General features: G+C 31.2%; 1 protein-coding gene and 1 long non-coding RNA gene across 3 annotated transcripts; both read left to right on the forward strand.

Moving 5' to 3' along the window:
- Positions 1–266: 266 nt before the first annotated feature.
- Positions 267–4,618, forward strand: LOC134687915 (uncharacterized). Its single transcript, XM_063548372.1, has 3 exons — positions 267–1,929; positions 2,261–3,259; positions 4,572–4,618. The coding sequence occupies exons 1-3, from the start codon at positions 267–269 to the stop codon at positions 4,616–4,618; spliced, it is 2,709 nt and encodes a 902-aa protein (XP_063404442.1).
- Positions 4,619–10,028: 5,410 nt separating this feature from the next.
- LOC134686256 (uncharacterized) lies at positions 10,029–24,333 on the forward strand. Of its 2 annotated transcripts, none has more exons than XR_010101579.1 (4): positions 10,029–10,219; positions 20,368–20,441; positions 22,494–22,651; positions 23,999–24,333. It is a non-coding gene; the product is annotated as an uncharacterized LOC134686256 (long non-coding RNA). The 2 variants fall into 2 exon arrangements; XR_010101580.1 differs by having other exon boundaries at positions 22,494–22,592.
- The last annotated feature ends 1,450 nt before the right edge of the window (positions 24,334–25,783 follow it).

Here is a 25,783-nt window from a genome sequence, read left to right on the forward strand (position 1 = left end):
TCATCTTAGCGAATTTTTCAAATCCAATTTCCCGTTCTATACACGTTCCTCGGTAGAGATTTGTGACTTCCGTGTGAATCTTTTATAAATTTACATCGTACCAATGTATGCTTTGTAAAGAAAATGATGTAGAAACACCTTAACAGACAATAAAAGTACTGACCTAATTTTTCGTCCGACATCTTGGGATGACCGTGAATGCAGTTACGGTCATCAGCTTTACCCCAGTGATGTTGATAAGTAAACAAGTAGATACTAGATCGCCAATGGGCATGCTTAAAAAGGCTTTAGATCATTGGACAAAATCAGGGGCTAATGATCAAGTATTAGAAGTGATCAAGAACGGGTATAAACTACCTTTTTACACTGTACCAAGCATTTGTTTTTTAAAAAACAACAGATCGGCATTAGATAATCCTGAATTTGTACAGAGTGAGATAGAAAAATTAATTAATTTAGGTTGTGTGTCAAAAGTAGATCTCATACCAAAAGTAGTAAATCCTTTAACAGTAGCTAAAAACAAGGATAAGTTGAGATTAGTTTTAGACGCCAGGCATGTAAATCCGCACTTGCATAAATTTAGATTTAAGTATGAAGATGCAAGTGATGCAGCAACTTTGTTTAACAAGCAGGATTATCTGTTTTCATATGATTTAAAATCTGCATACCATCATATTGAGATATTTTCTGAACATAAACCATATCTTGGATTTGCGTGGGAAATTTCAGGAAAGATTTCCTATTATGTTTTTAATGTATTGCCATTTGGTATTTCAACAGCTGGTTACATTTTCACTAAAGTTTCTAGACCGGTAGTACAGTATTTTAGACAAAAAGGTATAAAAATCATCATGTATTTAGATGATGGTATAGGTGGAGCGGAAAATTATGAGAAAGCATTAGAAATAAGTAATCAAGTACACACAGAATTGCTAATGTTTGGGTTTCTTATAGCAGAACAAAAATGCAATTGGCAACCTTCTCAGACAATTAAATGGTTAGGTTTAATATGGGACATGTGTGTTGGCAAGATTTATGCGTCACCTGAACGTTTAAATAAACTGAGAAATTTTTTAAAACATTTTTTCGAGAAAATTTCTTCAGGAAACTGTTTATTTAAAGCGAGGCTAGTGGCTTCATTAGTAGGTCAGATAATTTCTATGCAAGCAGCTATGGGTAGTGTTGTTAGATTGAGAACTAGGAGTCTTTATGAATGCATAATGCAAAAAGCTAGTTGGGATTCGCCAGTTTTAATTAAAGCAATGGCATTTGATGAAGTCGTTTTCTTGAAGGAAAACGTAGAGTTCCTCAATGGCAAGGAACTGTTAGACGAGAAAGTCAACACCAGTGTGGTGTACACCGATGCCTCTGGCACAGGCTTCGGTGGGTATATAGTAGAGTATGAAGAAAGCGAAGTTATAGGTTCATGGAAATCTGATGAACAAGTAAAAAGTTCAACTTGGCGTGAACTTGAGGCAGTTTATAGAATGCTTATGTCGAAATTAAACTATTTGAAGGGTCAAAAAGTTCTATTGAAAACTGACAATCAGAACGTTGTACACATATTATGTAAATGTAGTGTCAAGTTAGATTTACAAACAATTGCAATAAATATTGCGAACATATGTACTAGGGAGGCAATTTCGTTAAGCCCACAATGGATACCCAGAACTGATAACGTAAAAGCTGATTTATTCAGTAAAACATCAGATTGTGATGACTGGGAGATCAAAGAATATATTTTCAACCATTTTGATAAAAAGTGGGCTAGATATTCAATAGACAGATTCGCGTCAGATTACAATAGAAAATGCATACGTTTTAATTCAAAACATTGGTGCACAGGTACCGAAGGTATTGATGCGTTTAATTACGCATGGGCAGGAGAGAACAATTGGATTGTTCCACCTCCTAGTTTGATTGCAAAATGTATTTTAAAGATAATACAAGAACACGTTACATGTACATTAGTAATTCCCAAATGGACCTCAGCAGCCTTTTGGCCAATGTTAGTGACTGAGGGGGGAAAACTGAAAACTTTTATTGTAGAGGCAGAAAGTTTCTCCTCAAATTATATTTTACGAGGAAGGGGAAAAAACGGTATTTTTGGTATGTACAAATCTGTATTTGACATGATGGCATTAAAAATTCGTTTTTAATTCGTTAGAACACATGTGTATAGAACATAACAGCTGTTACAAATTGGAACAATTATTTTATGCAGCGAAATAGATATTTATTATCTAATTTATTTTGACAGGGATTCAACTAGGACAAACAATAGAAGACGAAATATGTGCAGCTGGTGTGACGTCAGAAAACTTTTCAACTTTAGCCGATCGAATGGTACATTTTTTATTACATTCTAGAAGTGACAATACAACTAAATTATATCATGGTGCTTTTCGGAGATTCGAGAAATTCATCATTTCTGAAGGAGGAGTGGCAATTCCAGCAGAACCTATTCATGTGTCATTGTATTTAACCAAGCTTTTAGACAGTGGTTCTTCACACAGTGTTTTACAAACTGCTTTTTACGCTATTAAGTGGGTGCATAATATAAACAATTTAGATGATCCGACAGATAATAATTTCGCAAAAAATTTGTTAGAATCCTCAAAAAGACAAGAGCATAGTCCAAAAGTTAAGAAAGATATTATTGACTCAGCTGATATAGTTAAGCTTTGTGAAAAGTATATTTATAGTGAAGACATAGGTGTAATAAGGGATTTAGTTATGATAGTGCTTGGTTACTCTGGTTTTTTACGATTCAGTGAAATCAGTAATATAAAATACAAAGATATAAAATTTTGTGAATCACATATTGATATTACTATAGAAAAGAGTAAAACCGATCAATACAGATTAGGTGACTCGATAGTTATTGCCAAAGGTCAATCCGCAGCATGTCCTTTTAATTTACTAAAAAAGTATTTAAATTTAGCTAAGATTAGTTCGTCAGATGAATTCCTATTTAGACCTATTTTCAGATCAGGCAGTTATTATAGTTTGATATATAAAAACAAACCACTTAGTTATACTAGGTCTAGAGAATGTATTGTCAATCGTTTGAAAGAAGTATGTAAAAATTTGAATATTGGTTTGCATTCGCTGAGAGCTAGTGGTGCTACAAAAGCAGCGAATTCTAATGTAAGCGACAGGTGTTGGAAACGTCATGGTCGTTGGAAAAGCGACTCGGCAAAAGACGGATATGTCGCTGATTCATTAGAACATAGATTAGAAGTGACCAAGCATTTAGGTATTTTAATTTTTAGGAGAAAATGTATTTTTCTAGTGTTTGTACTAACTTTTTCTGCGCCCGTTCTCTGTGGATTTCTATAGTTCGTCCGTACGGCAAATGCAATATATATTTGTTGAGTTATTATTTAGATTTATACAGTTTGAAGTATAGTTCAATTTGTATTTGGTATACTGGTCAGTCAACATTGAGTATGTTGGTATATATAGTTTGGTATAGAAAATACCTTACATTTAGCTGTATTTATTGCCGTCGTGGTTCCATCTTGTCGCCTTCGTACTTTTATTCGATGACAACACGACAGGATTACGAGGTTTTCACGTAGTCGTGTTTCCATCGCAAGACCTTCGGGTAGCTTCGTGATTCATTCGTGTAGACATCGTAATGTTAAAACTGCCCGATGGAAAGTTCTCTGAAGTTCAGCATTTAGAGCAAATTTGACAGAAGGTGAAAATAATACTCTCTGTCTTAATTTTTTTAGACGAATCAAACAAGCTGTTATTGGTTTGCTGACCATGAATTAGTAATTTTAACATGTTTAAGGAAATTTATCTTGAATATAGACATGATAGATAGAGTTACACTGTAAACAGCAATAATGTTCAGCAAAATAAGATCTACAAATAAGTCAACATGACAAAAATGTTCAATTGACCTAATGAGGAGTTATTGACCTTTTAAAGTCAAATTTTACATTTATTTGTAATTTTTTACTGACTTGGAGAGACTTGGGCAGGCAGTCGGTCGGCTAAAGAGCAGCCAAATGTTGTCTGTGTATTTACTCATGAAATATTCAACCAAAGCTTTTAAAATTATAATATGTTGTCACTGACAACAAAATGGGGTCAAGATCAATAATGACAATTTTGACTTTTCCTGTTCAGGAGTTATGGTTCTTGAAAAATTGTAAAATGGTGTTTTCAGTCATGTCTGTGTAATTACTCATAAACCATTCAACCAAAGCTGTTTAAATTTTAATATGTTAAACAACATGGCAGACATGGCTTATGACAGAACTTAACGGGAAAATGCAGTTTCAATTTATATCTCTGACACTATTTTGCAAAACTATGCATTATTTTATGCATCAATTGTAAATAACAACATCAGCTGAGTGAGACAGGGTCCTTGGATCCTCTATATATGTGGCGGAACAAAATTATCCATACCTGCTGCATATGTACTATATAATTTCTTTCTGAATTGTTTACACTAGTAATTTTGGAGTCCCTTATAGGTTGCTGTATGGTCTGGGTCAAAGCCTTGTAAAACATGCCATAATATATCTATCACCTGTATTTGTTATTATCAGGTTGGGAACAAGCCTCCCTCATGCAAGGGTCATTTATTTTTAGTTAAACTGATTTTATTATCTCTTTATTAATTTCAGCTATGTCAACCAGAAGAACTTTGAACACATTTAATGAATTAGTTTCTTTGGAGATTTTAACAGTAATTGTTAAGACTTGAAACCAGACAAATTGAAACTGTGAGAACATTTACAGTGTAAATCAATGTACATGTAGCTTCAATATGAATCAATTGATACACTGTAAGTATTTTTTCTATGAAAGTTAAATTAGTTGTTTACAAAAGTTAGTTTTTACTAGACAAATTTATGCTAGATATATTTGAGAATAAAATACAAGACCAAATTATATACTAAAAGTAAAACAAATACAAAAGTTTTTCTAAAAATTACTAATAGTAATATTTTCTATGGTGATATTAATTATATGATCAAATTGTTAGATACAACCACACTGTGACTAATAAAATAGAGGATGTTGTATGATTGCCAATGATAGACGAAATGACAGCAATTAACAACTGTAGCCTAAAGTAGGACACCATACAGCCTTAAACAATGAGTAAATCCCATATCACACAGAGAGCTATAAAAGACCCTGCAATGACAAATGTAAAACAATTCAAACAAGAAATTTGGCCTAGTTTATTTACAAAATAATTAACAAAAAACAAATATGTGATACATCAAACAACAACCACTGAATTACAGCCTCCTATATGGGAACAGACATAAAAATGTGGCAGGGTTAAACATGAAAGCTGGTGCCCAACCCTCCCCTTACCTGGAACAGTGGTGTAACAGTACAAAATAAGAACAAATTATAAAAATCAGTTGAAAAAGTCTTAACTCATCAGATGGATACAAATAGAAACATATTTAACAAAAAAAAAAGAGGGGATGGCCAGGTACAAGTATACTAACCTGAAAGACATTTAGTACAGATCTAAGATTATTGACTCTAAGCAAACTCAAGCTTAATATGAGATGTGAAAAATAACTCTAGATCTGTTAGGTCCTGCAACTTTTGAACAACTAACTCCAAAAAATCAAAATTAAAAGGGAGCTCAATCTAAATTTTGTGATAAAATTTCATGAGAAATTGTTCAAATTAAAGGAGACTATAATATTTAAGGACTATTTTTGGTCCAAGAATATAAAATGTTTGTCAACTATTCCAAAAAGACACATAATGTTTGGAAATGCATAAATTTCTTGAATGCACACATACAGTCTAAAATATATTTTTATTTGACAAAAAAAACGAGGAAAATCAAGAAATTTTACAAATTTTGTCTACGTTTATCATTGTTTATTGCCATAGTAACTCTTAAACTGTTGAAGAAAAAAACATTATTTTCTGAATATGGTGTACCTTAGTCTAGTTTGGACAAATTTTGAAATATTTAGGATAACTGTTAAATTATCAGTAATATCTGGGCCAAATAAAAACTTTTTTTATTTAGCCCCTTAATGTCTACTTTGAGATATTGAACAAAGTGTTGTCATTTGAAAGGATGGATGGACAAACAATGGCATACCATATACATCCCTTACCTACTGTACATCAAACCCAGAAGTTACAAAGTAAAAAAAATGTGTTATTATATTTTCAGATCAAAATTATGTCAACCTGATCATTGGAAGTTTACCAAGTTACATGAGAAGCATTGAAAGCCTGCGGAGATTCTACATGTTTACACAAATGGAATAGACTCACACTTTAAAATAACTTTCAGACAAGACTAATGTACTCTCAAACAAGGATGATTCATGTATCAATGAGTGAATTGGAGTGCATTCTAGCTGCACATGAAAATTTGTGTACATTTTTAAATATTTATTTCCATTTTATTAACCGGATTTTTGTGACAAAAATGTCGGTTATTGATTTGGGGATGTACGGCGGATGGGCGGCAATCAAATGTTGTCCGTGCATTAACTCATGAACCGTTCAACCAAAGCTTTTAAAATTTTAATATGTTGTTACTGATGACAAAATAGAGATCAAGTTCAAAAATGACGATTTTGACTTTTACCGTTCAGGAGTTATGATTCTTGAAAGATTGAAAAATGGAGTTTCCAGTCGTGTCCGTGCATTTACTCATGAACTGTTCTACCAAAGCTTCCCAAATTTTAATATGTTGTTACTGATGACAAAATAGAGGAAATATGGAAATAATATAGTTCAACTCTGATTTAACTTTTTCCAAATATATAAGCATATGAATAACTTGAGAAGTGGGGTATAGGTCCATTGGACAGCATCCCAACAACACAAAACACAAGCATGACAAGACTTAGTTTGAATACATATTTCCAAAATATTAAAAAGGGTGAATATATCTAAATGTATAGCCCAACAAATAAAGATTTGCTATCAACAAAAAGAAAACAGTCATAAAATTAACTTGCAAATGCATTATTATTGTGCAAACAGGGCTAATAACCAGATTTCAAAATGAATACATTATGTCCACTTTCAGTGGTAGATTTTATGCATGAGATAATCCAGTATTATAACCGCTTTTACTACAATGACATTTATTTTTGTCCTAAATTTAATGTTAAAATAAATATGGCATAAATTACCATACGAGAAATTCAAGCTCCATGTATAGCTTCCAGTTTTTGTTGTCGAGTCTGTGATTTGTGTCACAGAAAGCTCGACATAGGGATAGCTAACTTTTCAAAAGCTTTATATTTAAGAAGGTGGAAGACCTGGATGCTTAATACTTTGTCAGTCACATGTCCAATGTCCTTGACCTCGTTTTCATGGTTCAGTGACTACTTGAAAAAAAAGATTTTTTGAAATGTTAAATTCTGTCTTATATGTCTTATTATAAGTAATAATAGGATAATTATATTTGGTATTTGCCTACCTTGCAAGGTCCTTATGTGGTCAGACAGTTTTCACTTGACCTTGACCTCATTTCATGGATCAGTGAACAAGGTAAAGTTTTGGTGGTCAAGTTCATATCTCAGATACTATAAGCAATATGTCTACTATATTTGATGTACGGAATGATTGTAAGTTGTACATGTTTAGCCGGCAGGTGTCATCTGACCTTGACCTCATTTTCATGGTTCAGTCGTCAAGATTAAGTTTTTGAGGTTTGGTATTTTTTGTAATACTAAATGCAAAAGGTCAACTATATTTGGTATATGGACATGATGGAAATACTTTATGATCTGTATGTCAGTCGTGCAGGTTTAATTTGATGTTGAACTCATTTTCACGGTTTATTGGTCCGTGTTAAATTTTGTGTTTTGGTCTGTTTTTCTTAAACTATACATATGCAATTATATAGGTCAATTATTTTTTCGTATGGAATTCGAAGAATTGATAGCTGTTCATGTCTGCCTGTCATGGTTCATTTGTCCTTGACCTCATTTTCATGGTTCGTCAATGTTAAGTTTTCTTGGTTAATGTTAAGTTTAAGTAACAGTTGTAATAAAGCTTTATATTAAGGACTATCAACGTAATTAATATCAATGATAAGTAAAGAAGGCAAGACTTTTCAGTTTGTGCGCTTTTGTTTACTGAATAAAAACTATGAGATGTGTTAGTTGCTAGTGAGACAGAAATTTAGCGGTGACAAACAGACAATTGGACCAGAGTCCTCTTCAACTTGAAATATAAGCAATTGATTTACAGTACGTATATTCATTACTGGTTTAATGCACACAACTACAATAACAATTATTGTTAATGCCAAGAGTATCAGGACATAATTTGGGTGTAATAGAAACCAAGGTATCTGTTAGCTTAAAACCCAGTTCCCAATCATGTATATTAAATAATTGATATTGGTTAATGTGCAGTAAAAGTAAAGAGTATATGTAAGAGAGAAGGGTCAAGATAATTTTTAGCCCACCTGGCCCAATGTTAAATAATGTACACCCCTAATTACACCAAGATAACTAATAATATCAGGTGAGCTACACAGGATACTTGGAGCCTCTAGTTTAGATGAGCACTAATAAAAAACATGTATTAAAGATTAATGCAGCAAGTTTCAAAATTTCAGAGAATTATTTCATAGCTGTCTAGGTAAAATGCTTAAATAATGCTATACATTTGTGGCTGTATAGTTGTATGGTGATGTCATCTTCAGAAGAAACTTAGTTTCTAGACAATAATTAAAGTATAACCATACCCGTAGCCAGGAGGGGGGGTTCGGGGGGTTCGGACGAACCCCCCTTGAAATCAAATAAGCACTGTTAAAGTCAATGTTCTTTTCGAATTGTGACTGTTAAAGTCGAGTTTGTGAGTCAAACGAACCCCCCTTTGGAAATTCCTGGCTACGGGCCTGATAACATACAGTGGAGTCCCCGGTGTCCGCGCGGCCCGTGATATTGCGCATTAGCTGATTTCGTCATATCAACACAGTAACACATACAAAATCGTTCTTGTTATTGTTTAAGCTTTCCGAAGGGATAAAAAAAGAATAAAATTGATAAGTTCAAGAATTAATTAATAACTGCAATCCCGTGATATACCATATTTCATATATCATCAGATTATTTTTGTTTTATTTAAGTCAAATTAATATCAGATTGAAATATTTTTTGCTCTGCATCCTTGGAAGTGTGTTTGGTACAAACTGAGCTATATTTCGTAGTATAAAATCTTTCCTTTATTTCAAATAAGCTATTTTTGGAAGGCATGCGCGAAATCAACGGACATTGGAGGAACTCTCAGAACAGGGGTTTTCCTAATTTTGGACACACATTACACAAAATCTAAAGGATGAAACCATACAAACAGAAGATTTTATGAAGTAAAAGTATGTTATGAATGTGTTCACACAAAATTATCCAATTATTGGTTTTATCAGTTGAATGAAGTGAAGTCATAAGTCTTAGGTGCGCGGATACACCGGACTGCACCGTACGTGTATAAGTTAACGGATCTGTACAATACACCTTATCGCTATTTGTCCGCCATTACTGGATATCACACAGGTTCCCGTAAAATTATGACGTCATCAAACAAAATAGCTGACGCCACAATGAAAAAGTGATTGTTGTATGCGTCAAAAGTTCAAGCGGCAGGGTCAGCCGGGAATAGCGATAAGGTGTATATGGTCCAACCAGTCCAAAATAAAACTTTTTATATATATATATTTTCCGGTTGGGGAAGATAACTTAGATAAGAATGCACACATAATAAAGGTCCTATCGTGGACGTAAATTTAATGCTCATTTTTAAAATCTATGAAAAATTGTTTAGATTTTGGGAAGATATTTAAAAATTGACTTTTTTCAAACCGGTAACTAATGGTTCTGAGGAAATTATTTGCATAGATATTCGTTTGATGGAGTAAAGGAAAATAGTTCCGGAAGGCATAGCCTGGGGTCATGGCTAATCTTGTCAGTATAGCTAGATTGGGCCGGATCCCAGGATACGGAAGGCACTGTACGGAGTTAGGTTCCGCCAAACTCCCCGGCAGTTCCAGTTCCGATCCGCATACGGGCCCGAATACTACTCTACACTAATCACTGCCTTCTGCTTTTTTCGTTACGCGCTCTTCAAGTGGTTTGACCCGATGACCTTTTGTTGCTACTGAAGCAAATATGGCCGACCATTGATGAATGAGGATATCTGTTATCAACTTTACCATTATACATGAATAAAAACGATAACTGTAAGTAAAATACACTCAATCCAAATAATTTTACTAAATAGAAACTTTGCCAAATTCTGTATCGTTGAATTATAGTTAACCCGTAACAGACATTGACATCATTAAAAAAAAAGAGAAATGTCATCATTAAAAAAAAAAGACAAAGGTTTGGTTGTTTATATATAATTATTGGAAAAAGAAATAACTATATATATAAATCTGGATATCAAAACGAAGATAAAGTTTTGTTTAAAATGAATTTTATGGGGAAATGAACAATGAAAGGTCTTTTTACTTGCAACTGTATGAAAGAGATGCATGAGTTAAACCTAATACAATTTTTTTTCACTTTTAATTTACATAACTGAGCTTCATGAAAAATTGCCAGCGAGAGTATATGGTATAACTGGGTGAAACAACTGCACTAGTGCATGTCTGCTTAAAAACCCAACCAATCATGAGGAACTCTTCATGAAAAACAATATTTAAAAAATTCAACATTGAAACAATAACGTCATGCATCTTTTCACAGTAAAAATATAAAACAATAATTTAAAAGGAATAATGTCAATGTCATTGGAACTCATAATAAAACCTTTAGGATTTGTCCAACTGCATAAATTTTCTGTAACAGCCTTATCTTCTGGTAAATTCTCCCCCCTTGATACTACTTCTGCCAATAAAAACAAAAGTGCCCCAATATGGGAACATGCTTGAGTCAGTCTGAAAAATTAAAGAACATATTAAATAGATTTTTTATTCATGATGTGGATATCAATTTTTAATTATAATTTGAATAAGATACCAATTTAACACTCTCATAAGATCTTTGAATTTTTTTTTATCAGTTCATGTTCTTATGTTAAATTAGTCAATTTTTACTCATTACTACAGTTTTTAATTGATCAAAATTTATAAATATATGCATTCTGTTCAAATGTATCTTTATCTGCACATTTGCACTTTATTAATAAAGACATTGCAATTATCCTTGGAGAACATAACTGGTTTATTAAAGGTTTTTGCATTTAACTATAAAATTTAAATAATTCATATTGATTACAAAGGGAAAGCACAAACCATTTCAATTTTGCTGAGAGATACATGTATTAGCCCCAGATTTGAGTTTTATCCATACACATGAAACAGAAAGCTTGTCATATGCAAAACATAAATACTGTTTATCAAGGACTGCATTTTGGTACTATACATGTAGATAAGGAGTTAAGGTTAGGCCAAATATATTTTATTAGTACAAATATTTATGACATATTGAAAGGCTATTTTTTCTTCTTTTTTTCTGTCCTCATAGGAAGGCGTAAAAAATAAAATAGCCTTTCAATATGTCATTATTATTTGGACTTATCAGAGACATATATAATACAAGAGATTGGCAACTCGTAGTAGAGTCTATATAACGGCCAATGAAATCACTTGGCCACCGGAAGTGCTTGGGATTATGATGTGACCTGGGATGAAGGAGGATCGAGATGGGAAAATTCCGCCATTGTTGTAAAAAGAGACGATACGGTTACAGATTTGTTTTCTCGTTTATGTCAATTGCTTTCACAACTAAAGCATGTAAGTATATTCAAAAGATACATCTAACTAGTTCCACCGATTTGTTTATACTATAATGTGCTGAGATTGTGATAATAATCCAATGCAGACCTATTTAAATTCGGTCCATTCAGCTTCCCCTCTTTCAATGCGGTACCTCGAATTACCGAATAACAGTGTTATTATCCGAATAACTCATGTAATTACCGAATAACTCTTCAAATATCAATATTAACACATTTAAATGACTTTTAAACATATATTATTGAATAAAATTACAATAGAAGTGTATTTTATAACCTAAAAATAAAAAAAAAGTTGCAGGTAAGTTAATATTGATCATTATAAAATTATGGATATCGGTGTGTACTTCCAAGATGGCGACCAAGAAAATCGTAAGGAATGAATAAAAGAAAGATTGCATATATGCCTTCAAAGGAAAACGCTATGAAAATATAGTATTAAATAATTTACTGTATATACAGAGAATTGTCTAATAATTGTTTTTCAGAAAGGATTTGAAAATTTAACCAGTACATCAAAGCAATGCAATTACTCCAATCACTAATTACTTTTCATAACAATTTACTCAACATTAAATAAAATGTAATTAAGAATTTTCACATATTCAATTCAAATCTAATCAAAAAATTATTAGAATTGATTGTTTTAATAAAAACAAAGCTTCTGAATGGATGATTTTTATGTTTATTCTAATAAAATTTTCTCAAAACTAAATATAAGATTTTCATTGGCAAATATAAATGTTTTTACAAGTCACTTTAATTTTGTATAAAAAGCCATGAATACATGTGTGCTGTCTTCCATTTTCAAAATGGCTTTATATCCGTGTGTTCAATGTGATGAAGAATGTGTTGATTGCACCATTCAATGCAGTTGTTGTGATCGTTGGGTTCACAGTGCTTGTGTCCCAATGGATGACGCATTGTTATTGGCCTGGTCAGATGTGTCTCTAAAGTTCCTTTGTAAGGACTGTTGCTTTACAGACAACAAGTATGACATGGCCAAGGCGTTAGAAAGGTAAGTAATTTTCATACATACCTTTTATTATAAGCTATACAAATGCGAAATTGGGTTTTTTATATTATTAATAGAGAGTGAAACATGGTACAATTATCTTTTTTCAATTATTTTAGTGTTTAAGTAAGTGTTTAAGTAAGTATACAGTTTTGTTTATGCAATTTATTTGTATTCTGTTTAATGCATTTTTCTTTTATTGTTTCCCCACTGCTGTTTTATGCACTTGATACATAATGCATGTATAGTATTGTTTCGCATGTTTTCAGGTTGAAATTCTAAATAAAGTATTTCCGCGGACTATGACAGATAAGCCCGTGCCTTGTGCAGGATATCTTAGTAGTTATAAATTTTTTAAAATAAATTCTAAATAAAGTATTTCCGCGGACTATGACAGATAAGCCCGTGCCTTGTGCAGGATATCTTAGTAGTTATAAATTTTTTAAATAAATTCTAAATAAAGTATTTCCGCGGACTATGACAGATAAGCCCGTGCCTTGTGCAGGATATCTTAGTAGTTATAAATTTTTTTAAATAAATTCTAAATAAAGTATTTCCGCGGACTATGACAGATAAGCCCGTGCCTTGTGCAGGATATCTTAGTAGTTATAAATTTTTTACAATAAATTCTAAATAAAGTATTTCCGCGGACTATGACAGATAAGCCCGTGCCTTGTGCAGGATATCTTAGTAGTTATAAATTTTTTACAATAAATTCTAAATAAAGTATTTCCGCGGACTATGACAGATAAGCCCGTGCCTTGTGCAGGATATCTTAGTAGTTATAATTTTTTTTAAATAAATTCTAAATAAAGTATTTTCGCGGACTATGACAGATAAGCCCGTGCCTTGTGCAGGATATCTTAATAGTTGTAAATTTATAGACTTAAAGGGGCTTAGTTATAACATCCATTTCTATAAAAATATGATAAAGATAATATTTTTTTAATAACTAAAATTAAAACAAAAACTAATTTAAATAGTTCACTATTCCATATTTTATTTAAAAAAATGCCCACCCTCACATTGTTCATTGCCGTGACGTGGCGTGAGGGCTCCACTTTGGTGGTCTAAGATGAACACGTTGAGGGATTGTATGCAATCTTTCTTTTCTTCATTTCTTACGTTTTCCTTGGTCGCCATCTTGGAAGTACACACCGATATCCATAATTTTATAATGATCAATATTAACTTACCTGCAACTTTTTTTTAATTTTTAAGTTATAAAATACACTTCTATTATAATTTTATTCAATAATATATGTTTAAAAGTCACTTAAATGTGTTAATATTGATATTTGAAGAGTTATTCGGTAATTACATGAGTTATTCGGATAATAACAGTGTTATTCGGTAATTCGTGTTACCCCTTTCAATGCTGTAGAATCGGTGTGGCCCACCATTTTATTTCATAAAACTAAGAAATTTACGATAATATATGCAATTTTATAGTGTTATTCTACTCCCGATTGTTATCCCGTTAAAATGATACTATTTTCGTTTATTTTGATCAAATAGTGTTTTCATAAAATACCATCAAAGGTGATTTATTTAGTTTTTACATTAATACTCAAATCCAGCTATGCGAGAACTACCTTTTTTCATAAAACTTCGAAAATTAAGATTATACATGCAATTCCATAGTGTAATTCTTTTCCCGATTGTTATCTTGTTAAAATGATACTATTTTCGTATACTTTGATTAAATAGTGTTTTCATAAAATACCATCAAAGGTGATTTATTTTGTTCACATTGATACCCAAACCCGGCTATGCGGGACTTACCTTTTTTAATAAAACTTAGAAATTATAAAATAAATATGCATTTTAATGAGCCTGTATTTATTCCAAATGTTTTCTCGTTAAAATAAGATCAGCGGGGCATATATTTGTATTATAATGGACATGTAGACATTCCCAATTTATTTCTCTTTTCTTTGTAAATTTTCCCCATCATTCTCTATTCTTTATTTATTTTAGCACCCCATCATTCTCCAATCTTGTTTTTTTGATAAGATGTTTCCTCTTGTCCTTACTTCTCTGATTTCAAATATGCAGTTATTCCGATACTCTTTTGTATGAATGAAGGACAGTGCCAGAAAGTCACAATTCTTTTTTTCTGATTATTTTCCTTGAACAAAAAACACGTATTTCTATTCTTGAACTATTGTATACAAACCAACTTTGTATACAAAAATTATCACAACATATCAAAGATTATCAAATAATTGTTCCAAAAAGAAAATGTCAAACTGGTTTGGCATTTAAATGGCTTCATGGTGCCAATAAGTCTTTCTTTTGTATTATCAAAATTTAATAAATCTTCATTTTTCAAATATAATAACACATTTCGTAACTTTAATATGAATATATGTTTTAAAGATATTTCTCTTATATATACAAACAATTATCAAAAGATTATTTGGGATTTTTTTGTCTTGTGACTTTCTGTTCTACTAAATTTGTGACTTTATGTCCTGTGACTTTCAGTCCGTTATGCTTTTGTAAACCCCTTCTAGACCCTCATGAGACCTACAAAATATGTAGAAGCAGAGACTAAATAAAGTTAACGTTGATGTCAGCAACTTACATTGTATGTTCACGGTACCACTTTTAACACTTAACAAACATATAAAAAATGTGTACATATAGCAAGCTTGAAAGGTCTATACATGACAAAATGAAATTTAAAATAGATTTAGCCAGAGACATATAATACAATATATGTCTTTGATTTAGCATAATAAAAACCGGCAGAATGTTGTATGACATGCATGTAGGAAGTAAAGTTTACAAGTAATACAAATAGTCTATTCAACTCTATCTTTTTTTTTTAATTTAGAATGCCAAAGAGGAAAAGATGTAGAAATTAACAAATGGAGTTAAAAAGAGACTAATCCTTGACCATGAACAGCTGTTGGTACCAGTATGGAGGAGACATCTGTTCCTGTTTCAATCCACACTGAAGATGGAAAGAGAATGAAAAAATATGAACGCTTAAATTTGATTGTCATGCTGTTTCTTTTTCTAGCACCAGTGAAAGGCACAGAGCAACTGATTGCACAAGAAATTGAGACATTTGCAGTGAATGAGACACACAATAAAGATGAAGAAGCTTGCCATCTCCCTTTCACTGTATGCAATTTATTACAAGTTACCATCACTGATACATGTATATATCCTTAGCTGTACAGATACCGAAATTTGCATAGTTAAACTGTACCAGACCAGTTGCAGGGAAATGATCATAAAACTCTCAGTTATCATTGACAGTAAAATTATGAATAAATGATTGATAATAAAAATATAATTTATACCTGGAATTGTTTTTGTTCTCTCACATTTTGGTTTAGTTATTGAAAAAGGATGGAATAATGTGTAGTGATATTCTAGATATATTGTATACATAAATACATGTACATGTTCTGATTCTCAGTCTGACTGGTCCTTTTCATTTCAGAATACTGGGATGTATGTAGGTGTTTTTTTTACAGATGTAATTTGGTTTATTCAAACGCCACACCACATTAATTGGTTTATAGGTTTTATTAATATGAATACTGTGGGGAAAAAACAACAAACAAGAACATAAAATTGTACGGCTTGTGCTTATGGTTAAATCTATTATCATGCCTTTATTATGTATGTGCTTTCACAAAGTAAGGAGCCTGTAATTCACTGGTGTGTTGCTGTATATATCATATTTGGATTTTTTTTCTTATTATTTTGTTCATAAATAAGACTGAGTTTTCTTGTTTGATGTGTTAAACCTTTTTCTTAAATAGACTTTGTATAGTTGACAGTGCAATATGAATTTTACCCATTGCTTAGAGCTTTTTGGTCACCTTAAAATGTTGATGTCTGTATCATTTGGTTTCTTGTGGAGAGTTAGACATTATATTGCATATACTGTACAGAAAAAAACGAATGTCACACACTCGCACATCAATATGTAAAAAAAAATCTGAAATATTTGCCACTGGACGTTAACAACCATCAATTAAATCAACCTGATCAACAACAAACAAAAACGAAATATTTGCCACTGGACGTTAAGCAAGCATCAATTAAATCAGCCTGATCAACAACAAAGGAAGACACATTTTCGTGCAGTTTGTATAAAGTAACAAATAAAAGGGTTTTAACTAACAATCAAGTCAAAATGTTGTTTAACTATTCACACATGTCCATTTCTGTTTCAAAAATAAAAGGAGATTTTAACTAGTCTAAAAGTAAAAAAAAAAGAAAGCAGGGAAACATGTACATTACGCTTACAATATGGTTAATCCCTTTATATTCGAGGTCAAAAGTGAGACTTATATTGCAATTTTCTATTAAATGATCATTAAATGTAAGTCCTAACTAAATACACAATCCGTGAAAAGGAGAAGCCATAAATTTACCGACAATCATAAAAACAACTGAATGCAAGCTCATAATATTTCGAAAAACACAATTAGAAAACAATTTACAGACAATCATAAAAAATCAACCCAATACAAGCCAAATTAATAATGAACCCAGAAAGTAATCATTTTTTAATGATCTATGCAAATTATAAATATAAGACAAAGTTGATTATGATAAACGATATTTATCAAACAAATTAAGTTTTTTTTTCTACACATTATTTAATTTTATAATTTGTAAATAATATTTTCGGAAGAAGTGTGTACACCTGTGGTGTAACTACTTCGTGTGTACCAGGTGTCAAATAAAACTCATTTTAACAGGTTGTGATTTACCTGACCATCGGATAATTCAAGCCGAATATACATGTCACACTGCAGTGACATTATGTCTCCGAGACAGGTGTATATTTAATAGAAACCCATTATGAAACATTCAAATAAAATTAACTCTGATACAAGACATACAATTTATTACATATTAATTATTTAAAATCGTATTTCTAATACAATATCAAATAATGTCTCTTTTTCAATAATACAAATAATCAAAATTAAAATGACATTGAAATACATAATTACGTATGAACTAAAATTATTCAATTAATTATGTTAAATTTAACACTGAAACAGTTAATTCAACTTTACCATTTCTTCGAGTACCTTTAATACTTTGATAAAGTATCTATTGACCACAGAAATCTCGCGAGATTTAAATCTGGCCGAGTGAAATCACGGGATTTCGGCGAGTTGCCAATCTCTTGTATTATATGTCTCTGGACTTATACATGTATACTACATGTACTTCTAAATGTATTTTTTATCTAACAAATGGTTTTTAATCTTTGGCTCCTTAATACAAAAGTCGTTTTTTTCGCTGTTACCACATGTCAAAATATTAAGCTCAAAACATAATAAGATTTCTAATGAGTTGCGACCAACACCATCAGTTTTTATGTTTGCATCAATACAGAGGCGTTTTAAGTCCCTCAAGTTTAAATTCTTTACGTCTTTAAAAGTTTGTGGTGTTAATGGAAGAGGTTGGATTAATGTTGACACGCTTTTTTTGCTAACGGAAGACATTTTACACTGTATAATTTTTCAATTTCTACATTCTTGCCGCCTTGTTTACATTTAACCGGAACTCCGCCAGCGCGCGGTGTATTATGGGTAACCTTGAAATAGACTATTGTAAACTCGTACCAACGTCAACTCGTACCACTTTACAAAAACTCGTACCAATGCAAACTCGTACCACTGCTAACTCGTACCAACTTATTTAAATGCATTTAAATGGTGTTAAATGATGTATGTAATTTACTTTCACTCAATACCTCTCAAGTCTGTAAAATGTATATAATTTGAAAGTACAATGAACAATTGTTAGCTAATGTTCCCTGTCTATTGGATAGAAAATACCGTTGCAGATTTGTCTCCTTTGAAACGATTTTTTAAAACTTTTACTGATAAGTATTGAATTTAATTTTTAATCATTCCAAAGTAATATTTCAGGAATAAATCCTAACAGTTAATCAAAACGATTTTCAAAATGAAATTCTTACTTTTTATAAATAACAAGTTACAATGAAATGTAACCGTTTCCTGTTCTCGAATTATCCCGCCAAAAAAGCACATGGCTTTCAACAATTGTTAACAAAGCATTTAATTTGTGATCATGCATTAATTAATTTAATTTGGATATATAGATATTCAACTTAAGGTACAGTTATATTTTTCTTTCTTCTGGATTATAAACTACTTTGAAAGATCAGCTTAAAAAATAAAGCTTTTTAGAAAAAAAAAACATTCGTTCTTTGATAAAAAAAAAATCCAGTATAAAATTCAAGTAATAAAGTTTACAAAAAAATACCATAAAATATTCGTTATTTTTAATATATTTTTGATGGTACGAGTTTGCAGTGGTACGACTTCCCAGTGGTACGATTAAACTTTTTTGGTACGAGTTAACATGGTACGAGTTTCCGTTGGTATGAGTTAACTTGCTTCCGTATCGTTAGGTCGAAGAAATCGATTGTGGTCAATTGTGGATTGAAAACTATCGCATAAAATTATGTTGCGAGACTGAGAGTGAGAGTCTGAGTCGGGTAAAATTTACCCGAGAAGCTGCTCTATATGGATTAAATTAAGGATAAATTTTCTCAAAACTCGATTCAGATATATACATGATATATAATTTCATGGAATAAAGAAATGAACCAATCATAAAACTATTATACAATGTATTTACTTGCAAAATAACACAGGGTAACACACACACTAGATTTATTATGAATTTTGCTTTTATTATATATGTCATAATGGTCATGTGCAAAATAAATGTACAATAGTCTGGATGGGAACATTTTCATTTCGGTATTCAGGGTTTGAAATTATCATGAGTCCACACACAATAGCCCCTACAATTACAAGCATTTTAGTGTGGGCTACTTCAATTTTTTTTCTTTATATATAATTTACTTAATTTAATATATATGTTGGATATAAAATTTAAGCTGTGGGCTACAATGCTAAAATTTTTACTTCAATCCCTGGTAGAGGGGGGTAGGAGGGGTCCTGATCCCGAAATTTCGGGCCTAAAAACACGAAATCCCGAGGTCCCGAATTTAAATAATGTAAATCCCGACGTCCCGAAATTCGAAAACAAGAATTCCCGGATCCCGAAAGGGTCAATCCCGAAATCCCGAGCTTAAAAACAGCCGATCCCGGAGTCCCGATAAAGGTCCTATCCCCCCTCCTGGTATTACTATTTATTTCAAGAATATTTTATTGAATTATTATATCCAGTCAATTTATACAATGTAATACCCCCCCCCCCCCCCCCCCAAAGTAAAATCATTAAGGGCAAATAAAAAAAATATGTGTGTTTTCTATTTCCCTATTTACCCTATGATTTAAGGTTACAAATAGCTGTCTGCCTTAGAGTTTTTTTGTCGTCTTTTCAATAAGCATTTTACAATATAATTTCTCTCCCAGTGTTGAATAAAGTAAATTCCCTATTTTTTTCATAGATATTATTTAATTTGGCCTTATATATATACATGTACAATTAATAAATGTTTTATTCCTGCAAAAAATGCACTGTTGACTATATAATCTTAGGACGCCAGTGATCTAATGTTGCTTTTTTTTTTTATCTTACAGATGGTGACAAAACAGCACAATGTTTAGACTGAATCATAATGAACATGATGAATAAAACAAAAAGTGTATATTAGGTATTATTTTATTTTTAGATATTTTTATTTGCATGGATTATTTAATTACTTTATCAAATTATAAAAAAATACTATTATAGTATTTAATTAGCCTGACTCGCTGTCATATGGAATAAATATATTACATGTACCAGAGACATATAATACATTTATTATATGTCTCTGCATGTACTTACATTGATCTTCTAAAAATGTTTGTAAATAAGGTGACTTCACATTTAAATACTTCAATGTTTCAAATTAATTCTTAAATGAAAACTGAGTTTGACAAGAAGCCATATTTTATCAAATTGATTAATGTAGACAAATCTTTTTTACAGTTACAAATGTATGTGACAGTTAAACACTCAATAACTTTCTTTAATTAGTATAGTAAGATAATACAGAGTGAATGAATTATAAAAAAAGGTTGGATTCAGTTTTTAATTGTCAATTATACTTCCCTATATTTTTCGAAATATCTTTTCATATATGTGTAACCAAGAAATCCACTGTCTAAAACTAGGAGACTGATATGAGGATTTGGTCACAACTAAATGTTAAACCTAAGCAACCATGCACCATAAACTAGTAGTAATACACAAAAGATTAATTCCACTTAGTATATAATTTATTTCCAAGACTGGAAATTGTCACCAAGCCTGTGACTTCCAAACTTATATCTTTTACAAAATAGTACTATCTATATATGAGAATTAAACAATAAGCTAAGATCAATTATTACATAATGTGTTGACAAATATAAACAAGTTATTATCCAGATAAAGAAAGATAAATAATTAAAACAACTCTTTAAGCAATTTCTCTAATTTAGGGCGATATCTTTTTGCACCAAAAAGTAACTCATTTGTGCCACAACTGAATTACGCCAATACTTCTTTTGCGCCACCTAATTTCCAAAACTAAAGGTATCATTTGCGCCAATAAAATAATCATTTAATTCCGCCATTTTTATTTATTTTATTTAGCTCTGAATTTATCAATTTTGAAGGTCGCTCCGACAACATATCGGTTGCTTTTCTTTTGCATTTGTTTCGTGAATATGATCTTATTCTCCTTTCAAAATAATTGCACACGATTCATCTGTGAATAGCCTAGCACAACACAACTTAACTGTACATCTCTACCTTATATCTTCAGTTTTCTTTACAATGTCTGACGGAATTTGTGTTCTTTAACATGATGACTGGTTTTCCTCTATTGGACTCTATTATTTTTATGGTATGGAATACATCTTGAACCTTGACAAAATATTCTATTACTTAACAATTTATTTTTTGGTGAGTTTTCTTAAATTTGATGATAGAGTGTATAGTTTAATCTTAAATGGAAAAGTTGATTATAGTTCATGTACATGTATGATATAGGTAAAACATGTACAGGTATGATATAAGTAAAAAAAAATATTTACAGGTAAATGTGGCGCAATTTCATTTTAATTATTGGCGCAATTAATACCATCAAAATAAAAGAGAGTGGCATAATTAATACCTTTTCAAAACTGCAATTGGCGCAAATTGATTGGCATAATTAATACCTTTTCAAAACTGCAATTGGCGCAAATTGATTCTGCCCTTAATTTAAGAAGGATAAAAGGATTAAGCCCTGAGGCATTATTGTCACTTTGATTATAAAATGTCCATTATCAATTAGATATATATATGTCGTGTACAAGTTGCGATTTTGTACAGGTTATAACATGTACAAAAATGTTGTACATGTTATAACTTGTATGATGCAAAAATACAAGTTATAACATGTACAAAAGTACCCCATACATGTTATTACCTGTACAAAATATTGCTAAAAAATGGTTTTAACTTGTACAAAATTTTAAAATAAATCTTAAAGAAGTAAAATATATTAACTTATTGTCCAAGTAGAATATATAATATAAACATAATTAATGATTAATTCTTTGAGTCTCAAACATTAGCATTAAAAACCTAAACACATCTGAAAGTCATTTTAACTCTGTCATATATGTTTAATAAATAATGCACCAATTTATTTTTAGTAAAACTTATTTTATTATCTCCTAATTAATTTCAGCTATGTCAACCAGAAGGACTTTGAACACAGTTATTGAATTAGTTTCCTTGGAGACTTTAACAGTAATTGTTAAGACTTGGAACCAGACAGAATGAAACTGTGAGAAAGTTTACATATACATGTACAGTGTAACTTCAATATGAATCAATTGATACACCGTAAGTATATCTTCTATGAAAGTTATAAATTGGTTGTTCACAAAATTTAGTTTTTACTAGACAAATGCTAGATATATTTGAGCATAAAATACAAGACCAAATTATATATTAAAACAAATACAAAAGTTTTTCTAAATATTACTTTATTTCCAATATTTATGATGATATTAATTATATGATCAAATTGTTAGATACAACTATACACTGTATAAAATAGAGGATGTTGTATGATTGCCAATGAGACAACTCATCCCATGACAGACAACATGACAACAATTAACAACTGTAGCCTAAAGTAGGTCACCATACAGTCTTTAACAATGAGTAAATCCCATACCACACAGAGAGCTATGAAAGACCCTGTAATGACAAATGTAAAACAATTGAAACAAGAAATTTGGCCTTGTTTATGTACAGAATAATGAACAAAAAAAAAACAATATGTGATACAACAAACAACAACCACTGAATTGGGACAGACATAAACATGTGGCAGAGTTAAACATGAAAGCTGGTGCCCAATCCTCCCCTTACATGAAACAGTGGTGTAACAATACAAAATAACAACAAATTATAAAATAAGTTGAAAAAGTATTAACTCATCAGATGGATACAAATAGAAATACATTTAACCAAAAATAGAGGGGACATGCAAGTATACAAACAACTGAAAGACATTCAGTACAGATATGAGATTATTGACTTTCAGCAAACTCAAGCTTAATATGAGGTGTGAAAAATAACCCTAAATCTGATAGGTCCTGCAACTTTTGAACAACAGACTCCAAAAAATCAAAATTAAAAGTGAACTCAATCTAAATTTTGTGTTAAAATTTCATGAGAATTTGTTCAAAGCAAAGAAGACGATAATATTTAAGGACTATTTCTAGTCCAAGAATATAAAATGTTTGTCAACTATTTCAAAAAGACACATTATGTTTGGAAATGTATAACTTTCTTGGATGCACACATATCAAGTCTAAAATATATTTTTATTTGACCAAAAAACAAGGAAAATCAAGAATTTTACAAATTTTGTCTAAGTTTATTGCCATAGTAACTCTTAAATTGGTAAAAAAAAAACAACAACATTATTTTCTGATAATGGTGTACCTTAGTCTAGTTTGGACAAATTTTGAATTATTTAGGATAACTGTTATTTTCTTAGGAATATCTGGGCCAAATAAAAACCTTTTTTATTTAGCCCCTTCTACTTTGAGAATTGAACAAAGTGTTGTCATTTGAAAGGATGGATGGACAAACAATGGCATACCATATACATCCCTTACCTACTGTACATCAAACCAAAAGTAACAAAGTTAAAAAAAAATGTTTATATATTTTCAGATCACAATTATGTCAACCTAATCATTGGAAGTTTACCAAGTTATATGAGACCCATTGAAAGCCTGTAAAGATTCTACATGTATACATAAACGGAATAGACTTGAGCTCACACTTACAAATAACAAGACTAATGCACTCTCAAACAAGGATTATTCACGTTTCAATGAGTGAATTGAAGTGCATACTAACTGCGCATGGAAATTTGTGTGCATTTTAAAATATTTATTTTCATTTTATTAAATTTTTGTCTTCAACAAATTTTTGTCTTCATAAATTAAGCATGAACATACATGTATTGTTGTTATTAATTAAAATAGAAATAAAGAATAGTTTTATGTCAGACTCAATTTTAGCCAAATAATACAGTTAAATATGATTTAACTTTTTTCCAAATATATGAACATGTGATACAAGGAGAGGTGGGGTATAGGTTCATTGGACAGCATCCCAACAACACAAAACACAATACTTAAAGTTGAATACAATTAACAGAATAGTTTAAAACTTTCAATTGGCCATCATTCATCAAAAAGTATGAATATTTTCAAATTTATAGCCCAACAAATAAAGATCTGCTATCAACAAAAAGAAAACAGGATTAAAATTATCTCACAAATGAATTATTATTGTGCTAACCGGGTTTATCAGATCTAAAAATGGATACAATATAAACACTTGATTAAATAGTAGATTTTATGCATAAAACAATGCAGTATTACAACTGCTTTTACTACAAAGATGGAAGACCTGGATGCTTCATACTCTGTATATAGATGCTTCATGTTACAAAGTTTCCGTCAGTCACATGTCTAATGTCCTTGACCTCATTTTCATGGTTCAGTGACTACTTGAAAAAAGTTAAAGATTTTTTGTAATGTGAAATTCCCTCTTATTATAAGTAAAAGGATAAGTTATCCTTTTGGTATGTGCGTAGCTTGCAAGGTTCCCATGCTCGTCAGACAGTTTTCACTTGACCTTGACCTCATTTCATGGATCAGTGAACAAGGTTAGGTTTTGGTGGTCAAGTCTATATCTCAGATACTATGAGCAATAGGTCGAGTTTATTCGGTGTATGGTATGATTATAAGGTGTACATGTCTAGCTGGCAGGCGTCATCTGACCTTGATCTCATTTTCATGGTTCAGTGGTCAAAGCTAAGTTTTTTAGTTTTGGTTTTTTTTTTCTAATGCTATGTGCAATAGGTCAACTATTTTGGTGTATGGAAATATTTTATGATCTTTATATAAGTTGCACAGGTTTTATTTGACCTTGACCTAATTTTCACAGTTCATTGCTCAGTGTTTAAGTTTGTGCTTTGGTCTTTTTTTTTTAAAACTAAGCAAAAGGTCAACTGTATTTGTTGTATGGAAGAATTGTTAGCTGTACATGTCTTCCTGGCATGGTTCATCTGACCTTGACCTCATTTTCAGGGTTCATTGGTCAATGTTAAGTTTTCTTGGTTAATGTTTAGTTTATGTGACAGTTGAAATACAGCTTTATATTTAGGACTATCAACATAATATCAATGATTAGTAAAGAAGGCGAGAAATTTCAGGGTGTGCACTCTTGTGTTTCCTTACTGAATAAAAACTATGAGATTTAATTGCTTTTGAGACAATAATTAAGCAGTGACAAACAGGCAATTGGACCAGATTCCTTCTCAAAGTTTTTGAAATATAAGCAATTGATTTACAGAACATATATTCATTACTGGTTTAAATTTAATGCACACAACTACAATAACAATTATTGTTAATGCCAAGAGTATCAGGACATAATTTGGGT

This window comes from Mytilus trossulus, chromosome 10 (assembly GCF_036588685.1).
Source record: "Mytilus trossulus isolate FHL-02 chromosome 10, PNRI_Mtr1.1.1.hap1, whole genome shotgun sequence".
Classification (NCBI taxonomy): domain Eukaryota; kingdom Metazoa; phylum Mollusca; class Bivalvia; order Mytilida; family Mytilidae; genus Mytilus; species Mytilus trossulus.

What these genes read in the sequence shown, in the direction of transcription:
- LOC134687915 (XM_063548372.1), top strand. Translation starts at nt 267, where the DNA reads ATGGGCATGCTTAAAAAGGCTTTAGATCATTGGACAAAATCAGGGGCT. An exon ending in TCCTAGTTTGATTGCAAAAT is followed by an intron (nt 1,930 to 2,260) that starts GTATTTTAAAGA and finishes TTATTTTGACAG; the next exon opens with GGATTCAACTAGGACAAACA. An exon ending in AGAAGTGACCAAGCATTTAG is followed by an intron (nt 3,260 to 4,571) that starts GTATTTTAATTT and finishes TGTTATTATCAG; the next exon opens with GTTGGGAACAAGCCTCCCTC.